Here is a 15,779-nt window from a genome sequence, read left to right on the forward strand (position 1 = left end):
CATAAAATTGAGTATTCGAAGTGAAACAAAAGCACTTCTAGGAACATTTGTTCGTTACGCATGAGTAGTTGGCAGCAACGCAGGAGGACGAAATTTAATTCAAATTTAATAACGATCGAATAACAATTAGAATTTTATTTCACGGAAATGGAAAGATAAATATTCATTTTTTATTGTATTGCTTTTTATTAGGGAAAAATATTGTTTTAACAAATGAAGTATAGAAGTATAAACAGCCAAATATATTAATGAACTAGAACGTCACCTACATAAAATTTCAGAAACTATTATTTGAGCGGCTTATGTACCGTAACAAGGCTATACCAAATGAAGAATATAATGAATGTTATTATACATGTATTGCAACTACCAATATCGAAGATAAATAATTTATACTATCATTCTTTAATGATATAATCTATCACGAAAGTTACATCGAAATTAAACTTGTACTGTAATTTGTAATACTATATACGTACTATATTTCTTAATAGTTCGTAAAACTCTTTTTATAATATATCTTTATGTACCTAAACGTGTTAATGATATTGATCATACAGTTAACAATGACTTATTAAGATTATGCAGTTAGGTCTTATCTTCGCGTTTAATCCTAGCTTAATTTAGAACTATCTAAAACTATAAGTTATATAGAAATAATAAGAACTTTTTTACATATATACCTTCACAGAATCTGATGAATCGTTTCATATGCAAGAACACTGGTTAACGAAAACCTCGTTGTATGATATATGTAGTAATTGCAAAATACTTTTAAGAAGGAACGTTTTGATTAGCATTTTGTACTACCCCGGTGCAAGTTGTTTCCGCTGGTACAGATAAAACTGGTGCGTACTGCATATAATGTGGTTGACCAGCAACAGCATACCAGTGTTCAGGTATACTTTGTGGAGGTATATTATATGGGGTTGGCGGAGGGCATAAGTACGGCGGGCATAGGCCAGAATAAGCTTGTGCGTAATCCATTCCAGGACACAGATGCGGCGAGAACGGCTGCACATTGTTGTTGTCATGTATATCAGAATGTGATAAGCACGGGATTGGTATAAAACTTGGATTAAGGGAATAGTAAGGATTTGCGAATGCTTCCGCTTCATTGCCATAATACGGCAGTCCGGAATACATGCCTTGTTGCATGTAAGACGCTTGATAAGTATTCATTGCATTTGCAGGAGTGTGTAGCTGCTGATGTATTGATTGTGAAGGTTGAACATTCATACTATCTTCTTTTGCATCTCTATCCAATTTGGAAAGTTTAGAGTTTGATCCGTTGCTTGAATACTGATTAGAAAAATGCGAAGCAGATCGATGTCGATCTATATAAAAGACAAGTATTTATTAAAATTGTGCATACGGATATAATATTCAAACTGTCTATTACTTACTCTCTGAATTTTTCTTATATCGTGGACCTAATCCATTTCTATTTAAACGAGAAGATTCCTTATTTGCATATTCTAATTTATTATCGCGAGATGAATACGATGTTTCTTTCCCATCATTTCCTCTTTGAACTTCAGTCTTCTGAATCTGTGTATTTTTGATATCACTTACGTATCTATTTTCGTTTTCTTGGTACAGTGATTGAGTGCCAATTTCTTTCTGATCATTGTTAGGCTCTTTCTTTTGTTGCGTAAGTGTACAATCTTGGATCATATTCGTGATATTTGTAATTTCTTCTTCATTCGGAGATGCACCTTAAATATAAATATAAGGTTAATATAATAAGTAAGATTAATATAATATAAAAAATATAAAAATAACACACCTTGATACCACTGTCCAAAATCAGGCGACTGCACATTTGTTAAATAATTCCAATTAGCACCACCACGAAAATACTACAAAATAGTTTGAAATAAATAAATACATAGCTGCGAATTAGTTTGTAACAATTGATCCTTACCTCTAATCCTAAATTGTAAAAAAATCTCAATGTGAATGGATCTACAGGAATGCAAAAAAGGTTATTTATGAAATTCATTATCAAGTTATGTATATAAAAGTAATTTGCACAATTACCTGATAGCGGCAAATCACTACCATTTACATCAATACTTTTTTGTACAGAACAATTAATAGAACGTAGCATATGATCTATTTGAGCATTAGAATCTCCTGAAATATTAAAAAAAAAACATAAACAATTCACGACACAGAAATAGCAATGATAATTTAAGTGAGTTTTGTCTTTAATTACATACCAGTATATGGTGCGTAATATATATCTTTCTGCATCTTCTGTTTAGAATACGAGTTAAAACTGACATTATTATCATTATTCGTTGCACTCTCAGATTTTGAATTTCTTATACAATTATTTTCGGAGTTTTTATGTGAGAATGAATCTTTTTCTTTACGTTCTTTATTATTTTCTTGCCTTCCAATATCTATTGTAGAAGACTGAGTGTTATCCAGAACCATTTTTGTAGGAAACATTTCAACAGAATTCTATAAAAGAAAATATTTTGTTATAATAATTTACATGCATTTGGGTTTTACAATAATTAATCAATTTTTTATAGCTTACATCAATTGAGTAATTAGCACACTTATCCATTGAATAATTCTCATATTCTTGATGATCCACTTTTCTACAATAAAATAGAGACTTGTAATACAGAAGAAAAAGATAGATTTATTAAATAATTATCATGATAAGATACTTACAATGATCCTTCCTTCCACTGAAAATTATTCTCATTAATATCATTGACAATATTATCATTATTTTCATTTTTATCAATATTATTTGATAAAATGTTCATATTAGAATCTTTAGTTTTACGTGATGATGCACTACATGCTTTTCTCCATTTTTGATCTATTACAATACAGAACAAATATTTACAAAAAATATAAAAATTCGTTTCTAATACATTTAATTCATTTCTAAGTACTAACTTGAATCTAAGAGTAGATTCTTTTTGCAAACTGGTAGCCAATTGGCCTGTTTATTTTTCTTTAGGGGTAATGGTTTAAGAGCTGAATATGGCACAATCCTTTTTTCTCCTAACTCTTCAATAAAGACTAATACAGGTCCCTGACTTTTACCCATTTCTTGAATATGTCCATAGTAAAATATGGGATCACTGCTTTTCTTTTGCAATATTTTTGTATCATTATCATTAATATCCTTTCCAAGAGAAGACACATAAATGCTATTATTATTGGTTTTGTCAAAATCTTCCTCATTAAAGTCCACTTGTACCAAACATTTGCCACCAATTTGGAGTTCATGACTATTGTGCCTAGTCCATCCTGCATTTTTCACTTCTAAAATATGATTTATTTTCTTCTTTTAATGAAGTTATGATACTTTTAGTACAAATCAATTTTTGTTACCTCTTCTAATTTCATGCCATATATCAAAGTCAGTATTACGATAGATATTGGGATCAAGAGCTTTAGCAATTCTATAAGGAAAAGGTGGTATATTTTTTATTACGGCTCGTGCATCATCAACCTCATCAGTTCCATTGTCAATTTTATTATATATCTCTGCAGCTAATTGGCTAAACATAAATAAATTGAATCTACAATAACATTTTGAACCATGTATTAATGATATAATTATTATTTGACTTACTCTCGGATCTCTAGATTGCCTTTAAGGAAAAACTTATCATGTCTAAATGTAGCTGTTCTATCATGTAACATTTTATGAACAGTACCCTCTATATTAGCCATTTGAAAAACATCTTTATATAACACTTGATAGACAATAGCTACAAATAATTTTTAAAATGTTTATAATTTATATTTATATTATAAATAAAAAAATATTAAAAATCTAATAGAACACGTACATTGACAAAAAGCAGCGTTTGCAACAAAGTCCTTTGTATAAATACTTTCATACTGTTTTTGTGGTGTATGGCATAAATATATTATATCCTTAAAACCATTATTTGTAACATTATGATTTGCTTGCTTTTGACTACTAAATATAATGAATTCTCTTTTGTAAAGTAATGACATAGCTTGGATTTCAGTCATGCCACCCCATTCCGTAAAACATATCATTTGTTCTAAATAATCTTCAAATGGAATCGATATACCCTACAAAAGAATATGTATTAACTAAAATGTTTATATAGATATTAATTAAGAATTAACCAAATACAGCATATCCACCTCCGAAAATAAATGTTTTGTTTTTCTCATGAACTCTACACATTCTTTTCTCACTCTTATATGATAGTGTTGTGTCAAGTAAACTTGTTCGCTAACTGCCCTGAACAAGCAAGTTGGATCTCTAGGTGCATGTTTCCTGAAATATCCTTCATTTTGTAACCATTCATCGATAGGTTCTTGCGTACGTTTCAATGGTTTTCTAGGAGATATTTCCATCTTATATCACTAAAAGAAATAATGAAACTATTTTTTTTCTTTTTTTAAAAAGACGAATTACGCATATTTTCGTTAAACATAACAAAGTAATAGTCGTAAGTAGCCGTCTAAATATTGCGAAATTCTAAAGATTTTTTTTTTTATCAACTCATGATAATAACTTCCATTATTGGTAAAGTACGAAAAGATGTTTTTGTCTATCGTTAATCATGAATACTTACTGTGGAAATAAAAGACAAAAAAGTTAGTTGTAAACAGAATTGTACCTGTTTGAAGAGAAATAATTAATAGGTCGAGGAATTTCTTCGATTCGAGATTATCGAGCCACACAAAAATTTTTTAAATCGTACAACGTAACTGTTACTTTGCAATTATCGTCGTAGCATGGCTAACAAAGGACTAGCAACAGGTCCTCTTCATTAGCTTCCTATTAAGATAGATTTCTCTAAGACTATTGGACGAAAAGATCTTTTCAACCAATCATAATCTTTCATTTGGCACTTTTGGTTGTGTTTATATTACAAAAGGACCTTTAGTGTACTAATATACACATTTCCTTTGTTTGTATTTTCGCGCGACGGTTCGAAAGTCGTATTTTCCAAGATACATTATATAAATAATAATTCTTATACATTAGTCTTTTATATATAAATTTAATTAATACTAAACTCTAAAAAAAAAAAAAAATTCAAAAGAGGTTCAAATATTACAAGACACCTTCTTACAAATTACTTTTTTATTCGTCATAATTTTCATCGGAATGACAATGCGATGTGTACGAAATATTAAAAAAGTACAATAGCCCCTTATATAAAATATGATTTTTACAGAAATATAAGATCAACCGCTGTACCATTGCGATATTCTGTAACGCATGCAATGCTACCAATTTTGTTGCTATCGAAAATAACGTTTTGCCTGCGTGCAGCTTTCTTAGTATAAAAAGTACATCCTTTGGCGAGTTAGTATTAAAGACGGATGTCGATGCAAGCCCAAAGTTATTTAAGGCTGGTAACTTTAGGAATCAGATCAATGGCTTGTGAAGTTTTATCGCATATTTTTTTCTTTTTTCTTGTCTTTTAAATTAAATTTGGACCTGAACCTTCATCGTCGTTCCGTTGTTAATAGTTTTGTGTAAAAATCGACTTGTGCGTCTCGCCGAAAGGGACGCTCATGGCGGTAGGATAAGTATAATCATAAGATTACATTAACACAGTGTTTCGCATTCTCCTTTTTTCTTGTCGACAATGTATGAATAATTGTTATAAAATGTCACGATATAGAAAATGGAAGAAATGACGAGTCGCTGCTTCCTTTCTTTTCCGTTCTTTTCGTTTTAAAAGCTTCCTTTAAGCAGCTATCTTTTCTGCGTCGATTGCTAAAACAAAAAGAAACATCATCTTGATAAGAAAAATATTGTCTTTTATTAATAATATATTTACTTCGAATTCTAGCTTACCTTCTTTGGTAGGCAAGGGATTTTTCTCAAGCGTTTCCGCGTGTTTCAATTTTGCGGGATTGAAATTCTCAATGTCAGAGATTAGCTCTTGCTTTTCTTTCTCCTGCTGGATCACTGCACAGAAAAATTTGATTTGTTAACATTTTCCTTGGATCAAATTAATAATTTCTCTCAAAAATTATGAAAGGTAAACAAAATATATGAAAGTCATGAAATACAATACTGACCATCCATATCAGGTAGGAAAATCTTTTCTTGAGTTTCGGTGTGCTTCAGACTGCTTGGGTCGAATGTCTCGATGCCTGACATAAGCGTTTGTTGAGTCTTCTCCGCAGCTACATCTGTAAGGCGTAAATCGAGATTAAAGAACGGAATATAAAACATGTAAGAGAAAACTATGAAAAGTAAGGTCACCGTGGAAACCAGTGAAATTACACCAACTATATATTTATGTAACAATTTCACTGTGTCGTTATACCATGAAATTATTTTAAAACCATTGTAGTTGCCCAATTTTATCAAAATTACGAATAAATATAAATTTTTTACAGAGAACTTATTTATTAATGCAAAGAAAGTATATATATTATTTTTAAATAGTTTCCTCTAGCAAGGAACATTAAAGCCTTATTGTTATTGGGATATTTAAAAAAAATGTTTATCGCGATAGTGGACGTAACATCGTGTTGTTATCGTGGACGCAGTACAGAGTACAAGACTACCGACAACTGACAACCTAATTGGACATGCAAAACAATTCCTTCTAAGCGGCTGAAAGCGAAAGTGAATAAGCTTGTTTTGGTCACGTATATTTTGGTCACCTCGAAGCACCAAAAGCAACAGCATACCCTCCTTTTGATCCCGTCCAAAGTAGAAGCAGGGAATCTGAGAATCAAGTATTCCCCTAAAAATCAGATAAGTTTCTATGATACCTTTGGCATTGGGTAATATGATCTTCTCTTTCGTATCGGCATGTTTCAATTGATCTGGTTTAAACGTCTCCACATCGTGGATTAATTCAGAATGTTGTCGTTCTTGTCGCACGTCTACATATTACAGTATTACATGCATTATAATCGATAATTTTGAGAAACAAAATTATTAATATTAGAGCTCTATGTGTCTATAAAGTTACGGGATATTGAATTGTAAGAATTACATTCAAATAATTCTGTAATACAATGATTTTGGGAGAGAGAAGTAACAAATATTTGCGTTGTACCTTCAGCGGAAGGTAGAACGTTCTTTTCAGCGGTCGCGGCTTTCTTCATACAGCCATGATTGAAACCTTCTAACTCGCTTTTCAAGTCTAAGGCTACTTTTGGCAGGTCTTTCAACGACGGATTCGACATGGTGATGTGTTGTACTCTTCAATCTGAAACAAGCAAACATTTCTTTCTGTTAACAAAAATATTTCATAACATCAATTGTGTATCATTACATATATTTTAATTACAAAAATGATTTGTATAATATAACCTCGATAGATTACTTGTTAATATCCAAAAACGTCACAAATAAATTTATAACTATTTAGGAAATTATAAGATTTTATAACACAAATTTTCCGTCCTTAATCTAAAAGTAACAATCTCTTTTATTTGTACTTTGCTACCCGCAAGAGTTTCGTTTGAATATCGATGTCCAGAAGAATTTCCAATTATAAAACTGACATCAACAACTAGAATTACAATCTGAAATGACCTGTCGGGTTTTGTCCGTGAACGCGATATGTTTTTGTTTACCGTCCAGTTGAACAAAAGCTGCCCAGAAAACGAACAAGTTATATTCATAACAAAACAGAATCCAATTATTCTTGAACTATCTCTAACGAAATTTCAAGATATTTTATATAATATACACAATATATATGTACAAGTTTCCTATGGTAAGTATTCAAATATTAAGGTTGCTCGAAAAATTCGTAGCGAAAGTTAAGAAAGATTTAACTAGAGTTAGAGTTTTTGCCATCTACATACATGTAAGTTACCGAATCTTTTCTTAAAAAATTGTTTATCTTCTTCACACTAACAGAATGCAGCTTTTTATATATTTGAACTCAAAAAATATGAAAAATTTGAACTCAATCTGAAAAAATATATAGAAGTTGTAAGATATTCAATATAAAGTTATATTTAGTAAAAAATTAATGTACTTTACTAAATAAAATATATCAAATATAAAATGTATTTATTACCTTATTTATCATCTTAAACATGTACTGTGTATTAATAATTGAAAATGATCTCATTGAATACTGAGACTTACTAATGTTGCTGACGATTACTTGTTTATACTTTTGTGATCCCTGCAAAATATATACTTGTCTTAAGTATTTGGAACTATTGTATACATTTCCAAAACCATTTATGGTTCTATCAATATAATCATGATAGTTGGATGTCATTTCGACATTAATAAAATTTTTAAATGTTTCGTATAACACACGTAATATGTTCATAAAAAGTGTAAGAATAATTTCGTGACATATGTAAACGATATACAGCTGTATATCGCTCCGAATCGCGATACTTGCTGCAACTTTTAGCCCATTTTCTTTATTCTCGGTTGAACAATGATTGAGCGTCGGATATATCGGAAACAAGAAGAAGCGAGAATCTGCAAGTGTCAGCGAACGAGTCGGTTCATTGTCATCGTGTTACCGAGAATCGAACGAAGCCTGTGTACACAAACGTGATACGCGCACTCGAGTGTGCGCGTCTATCGACCAAACATATCGATATCGAATGCTCCTCGCGACGCTTTCAATGCATATTGGCAGAAACGTCGGAATTTAAACGTTGAAAATTCTTTCATATAATGCATATAATGCATGGAAAATTTCAAATTGGATTTGATTTACTCTATACTACAGTACGTTACGTTTACTCTGCCACCTCACAACCTACCATTTTTCTACCATTCTTTGTTATTTCTTTTCAAACGTATAAATTTGTAATTTTAACATTTTTGCATTATTATATATTATTATTACATATTATACATTATTTTATTTTTTAGATTCATAAATATTAAATATAAAAGATCAAGAAGACACAGAAGGATTATAAAACAAAAGATTTGATTCACTCTACACATTAGATTACACTGCATTTACTCTACTACTACATAATCTGCAATTTTTCTACCATTTTTTGTAGTTTCTTTCCAAACGTACAATTTGAAATTTTACTATTTTTGCGTCACTGTATATTATTACAAAACTGTGCATTTTTATGCAATTATGGAAAATTTGAAGATACAAAAATGCATATAATATATATTATATGTAAAGATATGTGAAAATATTCAAAGTAGAGTACCTATTTTATTAATTATATTTATAAAAGTATGAATTTTTATAAACATAATTAAGTCTAATTATTTTTATTGTGCATTATACATGGTTAGTATATTATACATTACTCTATTTTCTAGATTTGTACATATTAAATATGAAGAATTGAGAAAATGCAGAAGGATTGTAAAGCAAGAGATTTTTCAATTGATGGAAGATGTAGACAGATGCAAGTACTATAAATTCCGGACGAATAACGGCACCGTTTCTAGTGAATGCAAAGGTAGGCAAGTATTCCTTGTCTAGTATTTTACAGTCTCCTCTTGTTCGTGTTTCTTTTTTCCTTTTTATAAGTGAAAATAACGGATTGGCCATAATTATGTCGGAACATAATCGGACACGTAACATCTTAAAATGCAACGTGTTACGTTAATTGCAATTAGTGGACTCGTTTAATCGTATCTAGTCGGACTTGGTTTGTGTAAAAAATGTTATTAGAGATACGATACGATATCTCTCATTAATAAAATCTGTCTGGAGATTCTTTGTTGTCTAAATTTCGTATTACACGCCAGTAACTAATGCGTTACGAAGCGGAAGCTAAAGCTTGCTACTTCCGGTTCGCGTTTCTTTCCATTTCCTTTCTGGTCACATATCCTCCTCTGTGAATTCTTACTGAAACGTCGGCATTTTTATGAACCAGGATTCTCATTCACTCAGTTTAATCTCCTAAATTATATTTGCTTTAATCAAACAAATTTATAAATTTACGAATTTATAAAATCCTTTTACTATACTACACTATATTTATGTATTTTACCAAATTTTAAGAATTACAAAAATTCATAAATAACAAATAAATTCATAATAAAAGTACTTCGTCATAAACTGTTTTGCAAAGCATTTGTATGTATTACGTATATATATTCATGAAACGTAAATAATAAAATGGTTTTAATGTATGTCGAAATATAATTAATAATCCAGGCACGTTCCGTCGTAAGGAACTTGACAGAAAGACTCGTCATATGTTCATACATCGAATCCGGCACTCACGGTTCTTTTACATTTTACAGTTGTTGGAGCAGTGATGCACAATCGACAATGCTTCGCATTCACGGTACCTAAGCGATCTCAAAATCTTAAAAATCGTATGATAATTTCCGTGTACAAGATTTGTCCTGTTCACTATGTGCAATATTATAGCAAAATGAAGTATATTCGCAAATGAATACAGTTTCACACGTTTGACCGGCAGGAGTGTACAATTAAAAAAGCTTGTGCACCACTGAAGCTAGAATGACTCATATTCGTCGGACTCTCCCTACCATTTCTTTCTGTGTTTTCGCTTCCACTTCGTTTTTTCCTTATTTACGTCGCTTATATTCGTTACTTTTAGGCATTTCAACGACTGTTTTGAACAGAAGAAAATATCACTAGCCAAGAAGATTGTACATTGTACTTTTACATTGAAACTTATACTTCAGAAGAAACTTGTACATTTCATGAAGCGGACTCACTGGTTCAAAGTCGCAAAACCTTTATCAGTATTTGAAACTGTTATGACTATGACACAATGCTTCTTGGAGTTCCATTATCGTTTCAGAGAAATCAACATTATTTATATTTCAAAGAGCAAGTTGCTTTAAATGTGTTACATAAAAGTTCTGCACCTACGATATTTTTTACAAGCATATTTTTAAAAAATCAAGAGACAAATTTCACTCTCTGGAAAAATCTAACATTGAAATACTTTCTAATGAAGAACAGTATTCAATTTATCTTGAGAAGCTATTTCTTTCAAAATTTCTTATGATCATATTTGTTCTAAAATTAGTTGAATATAGACTAATCCTGCAACAGGCAATAAGAAATATACACAAGTGCGATAAGACAAAAAGAACAGAATGGAAGAAATTACAGATTCAAGAAGGATGAGAAGGTACAGATATAGCGTACATCAGTGGCTCCAAGAGAACGTTTCAAGGGATACGTTCCAACGGTGGGTCAGCATCGACAAGGCTGTGTATAGGTCCTTATATGGTAGCCAGCCGTATTGCTGTATATAGAGAGAGCTCGAAAGAGGCTGAATACGCAACTGTGAAACACATTCGTGTCCTTTACGTATCCGCTTGTTGAATATTTCTTCTCTCCCTATCGTCGGTACACGTGTAGGAGTCTTGCATCGAGTGCACGCATACGAAAGCACCCACTGGTCTGCGTTATGCGTAACGGTAACAAAAGAAGAGGAGATTGCTTTAGTTGTACGGTTAGCACGTTTGAGTATGTCCAATACATACGAATTAATCTTCTCAAGGCTAGTTTCATTTTTCAAAATTGTATATAACTTTATGAAAAAAACAAGCCTTTATACATAATAAAGAATCTCATAGTAATGCCAAAATTAATGTAGTCTTATTCAAATGCTTGATATCGTACGATTTCGCGGCATGTTACAACGTTAAGTCGGTCGATTTCACAAAAGTCAAGAAAGCAACGGTAGTCCTCGATGATTCTAAAAGATGTATCTCATTGGATTATCATGATACAACGAGGGGAAAGAGGAGGGCTAAAAACAGCTTCAGTACGCCAGTGTCCGAAGAGAAATCACGATAAATCCTACTTGATCTCGCGAGGAGAAAAGAGGTCTGCAAGTTAATAAGGAAACTAGGTTGCTCGCACCGACGCGCTAGCCGGTTTGCAGGACGCGTCGGTGTACGCTACGCTTCGACGAGCCATGCTCATCGCGAGATTGAACATATCATATGAGACTCACGTTTAACTGGGTATCTTGAAATCTCTGTACTATAATTATCATGAAGAACGTTTAGTATTTTGTCATAAACAACAGTAATTATTCGAATTTTGACGTCATTCATACATATCTTGTACATTGAACGTTTATAATATATATTTTTAGCTGAAGAAGATATGAACAGCTGCAAAGGGATCGCGCGCATTATTCATAACTTCTACGTAAGTCTGGTGAACGGACCGGCGTGTGTCTGGAACCGATCGACTGTAAACGCATCCGGTGGAATCGATAAGATCAGTTAATCGTCCAAAGGTTTCTGGGCAGACATTGTCGTGGGTTCGTGGTAAAGAGAGATCTTACGGCTGACGGCTAACGAGTTCGCGCGGCCTGCCAATTAACTTGGGTAATCGCGTTTAATGGAGGACCCTCAGTGGCGTATGCAGCGGTTCGTTTCTGAGCGGACTCGTGTGGCGTTTGGCTATTGCATTGACCAGTTAATGGTGCTAGTGGACTGCGCACACGCTTGGCCACCTACGTATACCGTCAAATACCCACGTAAAAGCGTGCAGCATGGCTAGAAAATGCGTTTGCTTGCGATGATTCCGTGTTGCGCTCGCGCTCCGAGCAAACGCGATACAAACGCCCTCTTTTTCTCTCTTTCTTCTTCTCTTCCTCTCTCTTTCGTGCAACCGTGACGGCTAACGAACCCTGGACGCGCGCGTATCGTATCGAGCGGTGGCGCGTACGTTCAGGGACGTATTACGTGTTACCAAGCGGCTTGTCCTGCTCGCAGACTTGAAAATACACTTCTTTTTGTCCCTATCGTATAAAATGAATTTTTCAGGCTCCAAAAGTATCATAAAAATTTCTATTGAAGAGCCCTAATTTAATTTTGTTAATCTCGTTAATCTCATTAACCTTATCAATATTAAGGTATAGATTTCGATATATCTTCGTAATTAACAAATATTTAGCTGTGTTTATAGTTGTGAGAAAAGCAAGAATTCACCGCGAACGATGAAAGCCACGTCATACATTAAATTATACCGCTATTTCGACGCAGTAACCGATGCGGAAGGAATTCTCTTCAGCGGTCAAGATTTCGTGAACGAGTACCAAGGTATACACCGTGAATGAATAAAGAACTCTGAAGAGAACCCTCTGACCCAATCTTGATTGCAGATTGCTTTCGTCATTACGCTTCTGCATGACAAGCGACATCCCGATTGTGATACTTGACAAATAAGGGCTGATACAGTCGTGTTCAGAAGGCACTGTTTTCGTCAGGAACGTACGATAAATCTTCTACCATTTGTTTAATAAACTAACGATATATTACAAAAATTTTTTTTAAAGAAAATCATAATATTTTATATATGTTCTAACATCAAGCTCTTTAATATTTTCTTTTTATTAATCATCCCATTATATTCTACATTCAACTGTAGATTGTGTTCTAGGTTCTAGTCCAGAATCGACCTTGAGTGTGCTCGAAAAAGTCTTAGGATATTTCTCTTCCGGAACGTGAATGAAATAGCGGTGCGCGCGCGCCCCTTTGGGGCTGTCGTGTAAATATATACGTGTCGGTTTTATACATGTAGGGTTGCATCGGGGGAGCGGTCGACTGGTGGCAGACGGTTTCATCGATTGGCAATGCGGGGGTCGAAGAGTGGGGTATCTGAACTCTTCACAGCTATCTATGCGTACTACATAACGTATCGACGACCTCGGCTTTCATGGTCAATGGTAAAAAGGTGATTTTTTAATACATCGCGTGGGATTTACCTCGATCCTCGTTCTTTTTCCATTAACACGCAAGCATTTGTAGATAACAGAAGTATATATCAGAATTATTAAAAGGCATAAATATAAAATACGTGCTATTAGAATAGATTATAAAAATGTATTTATTTTCAGGTAAATGACTGAATCTTATTTAAAGAAAACTTCTAGTGGAAGTATGGATTTGTCATCAGATATTTATCTAGTTTGGACGCACTAAATTGCAAATACATAGATACAAGTTATCATACTCGTTATGTTCAAGAGTAAACCGATGTGTTATACGTATGAGACATCGCAAATAAAAATTGTGTCTGCTATACAAATCGATAAACAGAATTTCTAGAGTGTTTTACTTATTCGAAATATCTGCTCGTTTGCCTTGAAACGAGCCAACTTGTCCGAGACATGATAAGATGCAAATACCGCTGGATTCTCCCTTATGAAGATACCACGCATGAATATGTGTAGATTTAATTAGAGAAAAATGCAATTTGTATTGCATGTACTGCAATGTAACGAGTCCACCAAGGCAACTATTTATTAAAAAGAATATTTGTTTCATTATTGTTTTACTTAAAATAATTACTTAATTACTATTATTTGTATCCAAATATTTTCAAGGGAAAAATTAATTTTTCCAGAAATCTAGCTCCTGACGAAAGGCAGTAAATACTTGCGATTACAAGGATAAAAGCGTGCTTGCCAGTCGGCAACCAGAAGCGCATTTGTGTGCCTGATGCGCGGCGAAGTGCATCTGTCAAAACCACGCCCTTGTCCCATCCTATCATCCTAACGGACTCACAAGAGCCCAGCGATAAGTACTTACTTACTTAATGGTCAATGCTTCCAAAATTCGTATGACTCATTTATTCCAAGCTTAATTATTATTTCAAATGTTTACCGGCATATACAAAAATATATTTCTACGGATTATAAAGTGTGTAAAACACGAAGGGTGGTAATAATAATATTTCTTATTTTAGAGATTCAAATATCGCAAAAGTATAATAGTAATTTATACAAGACGCTACGATAAAATATTTTAAACGCCTGCTATATAAAAGAAGAAAAAATGAAAAATTTATTGTTTCGTATCAACGATTCAGATTCGTAGGTGTACAGAATGCGTATGGAGATTTGACCACACCCCTCCATTTTCGATCGGCGAATAATGAAGACGATCGATATCCTCAAAAGTATATTATCCTTATGGCGATTTCCAAGTTCAGGCGCAGGAAGAATGATTCGAGTGACTAACCGATACCGATCGTCTTCGACCAGTTTTCGTCTTCTTAAAAAACATGCAAGTATACACACACGATACACGATACCGCCTTTCTTCGAACGGCAACGAAGAAAGCCGGTTCGCTTTGATACGTCAACGAAAATATCACCGTATGCTTTTTTATACACTTGAAAGCGCATGCAATTTAGATGATCGTAGATAGAATGCATCGGCGGCAAAGAGCACTGACCTGTCAGTTGTCACTTAGAGAGATAGGCAAGCGCAACACCGTCCAGCCAAACGTTCAAGGGCAGGATGGAGGCAGTACACTGACTGACCGGCTAGTGATTCCACGGCACGTAACACCAGGTAACACCGGCGAACCACTCTTCCACTCTTCCTTCTGCCGATCCTACGCTCGCACCGTTCAACCCCACCACAAATTCAGACCCCGAACGTTGGCCAATCACGCACCATCGTTTCACTCCCGCTCACTACCAAATTCCTCCTTCCATCCATCGAACACTTCCTCCAATGGTCTCCTTGACCGTCATCGGGAGGGTAGCTGACTCACCCTTCGCGACAAGTATGATTTTGCATTCGATGCACGAAAAAGTTTCATGTTTTTTAAGCGTAAACTCGCTTTCAATACTTTTATTTCGGTATTAGATTATGTTCTTTTTCTTCGTTTAGCAATCATTTATACGACGAATATTATTCCTGGATAAATTGGAATAGCAGTCGCAAGCAAAAGTACCGAAGAAATGCACCGTTGCTATTTTTGGCACAATGGAAAGGGAGCAGGACCGAAGGACGTTCTAGGGGTTGACGAGAACTGGAATGACTCATCTTATAGTTATTCCCAGCTGCGCGTCATATGGCA

General features: G+C 33.7%; 2 protein-coding genes and 1 long non-coding RNA gene across 17 annotated transcripts; 1 reads left to right on the forward strand and 2 right to left on the reverse strand.

The window, feature by feature from the left end:
* Positions 1-166: 166 nt before the first annotated feature.
* LOC138178491 (uncharacterized) lies at positions 167-4,800 on the reverse strand. 2 transcript variants are annotated; one of them, XM_069110401.1, is made up of 14 exons: positions 4,641-4,800; positions 4,159-4,383; positions 3,831-4,083; positions 3,611-3,749; positions 3,367-3,536; positions 2,926-3,297; positions 2,692-2,845; positions 2,552-2,615; positions 2,226-2,472; positions 2,044-2,139; positions 1,928-1,968; positions 1,790-1,862; positions 1,407-1,718; positions 167-1,337 (listed from the first exon to the last, which is right to left on the reverse strand). In XM_069110401.1, the coding sequence occupies exons 2-14, from the start codon at positions 4,372-4,374 to the stop codon at positions 775-777; spliced, it is 2,700 nt and encodes an 899-aa protein (XP_068966502.1). In that variant the 5' UTR covers positions 4,375-4,383; positions 4,641-4,800; the 3' UTR covers positions 167-774. The 2 variants fall into 2 exon arrangements, with proteins under 2 accessions (XP_068966502.1, XP_068966501.1); XM_069110400.1 differs by having other exon boundaries at positions 3,367-3,557.
* A 292-nt stretch (positions 4,801-5,092) lies between these two features.
* cib (thymosin beta cib) lies at positions 5,093-15,306 on the reverse strand. Of its 8 annotated transcripts, none has more exons than XM_069110440.1 (6): positions 15,147-15,306; positions 7,056-7,208; positions 6,766-6,879; positions 6,061-6,174; positions 5,834-5,947; positions 5,093-5,752 (listed from the first exon to the last, which is right to left on the reverse strand). In XM_069110440.1, the coding sequence occupies exons 2-6, from the start codon at positions 7,183-7,185 to the stop codon at positions 5,724-5,726; spliced, it is 501 nt and encodes a 166-aa protein (XP_068966541.1). In that variant the 5' UTR covers positions 7,186-7,208; positions 15,147-15,306; the 3' UTR covers positions 5,093-5,723. The 8 variants fall into 8 exon arrangements, with proteins under 8 accessions (XP_068966541.1, XP_068966548.1, XP_068966546.1 ...); XM_069110447.1 differs by lacking the exon at positions 15,147-15,306 and adding an exon at positions 8,031-8,173; XM_069110445.1 differs by lacking the exon at positions 15,147-15,306 and adding an exon at positions 7,813-7,878.
* LOC138178509 (uncharacterized) lies at positions 7,640-15,153 on the forward strand. Of its 7 annotated transcripts, none has more exons than XR_011172725.1 (8): positions 8,372-8,707; positions 8,855-9,182; positions 9,272-9,414; positions 10,531-11,917; positions 12,052-13,006; positions 13,069-13,177; positions 13,347-13,640; positions 13,715-15,153. It is a non-coding gene; the product is annotated as an uncharacterized LOC138178509 (long non-coding RNA). The 7 variants fall into 7 exon arrangements; XR_011172724.1 differs by having other exon boundaries at positions 13,804-15,153; XR_011172723.1 differs by having other exon boundaries at positions 10,208-11,917; positions 13,347-15,153.
* Positions 15,307-15,779: the final 473 nt, after the last annotated feature.

This window comes from Bombus flavifrons, chromosome 3, assembly GCF_040668555.2.
Source record: "Bombus flavifrons isolate JBK064 chromosome 3, iyBomFlav1_principal, whole genome shotgun sequence".
Classification (NCBI taxonomy): Eukaryota; Metazoa; Arthropoda; class Insecta; order Hymenoptera; family Apidae; genus Bombus; species Bombus flavifrons.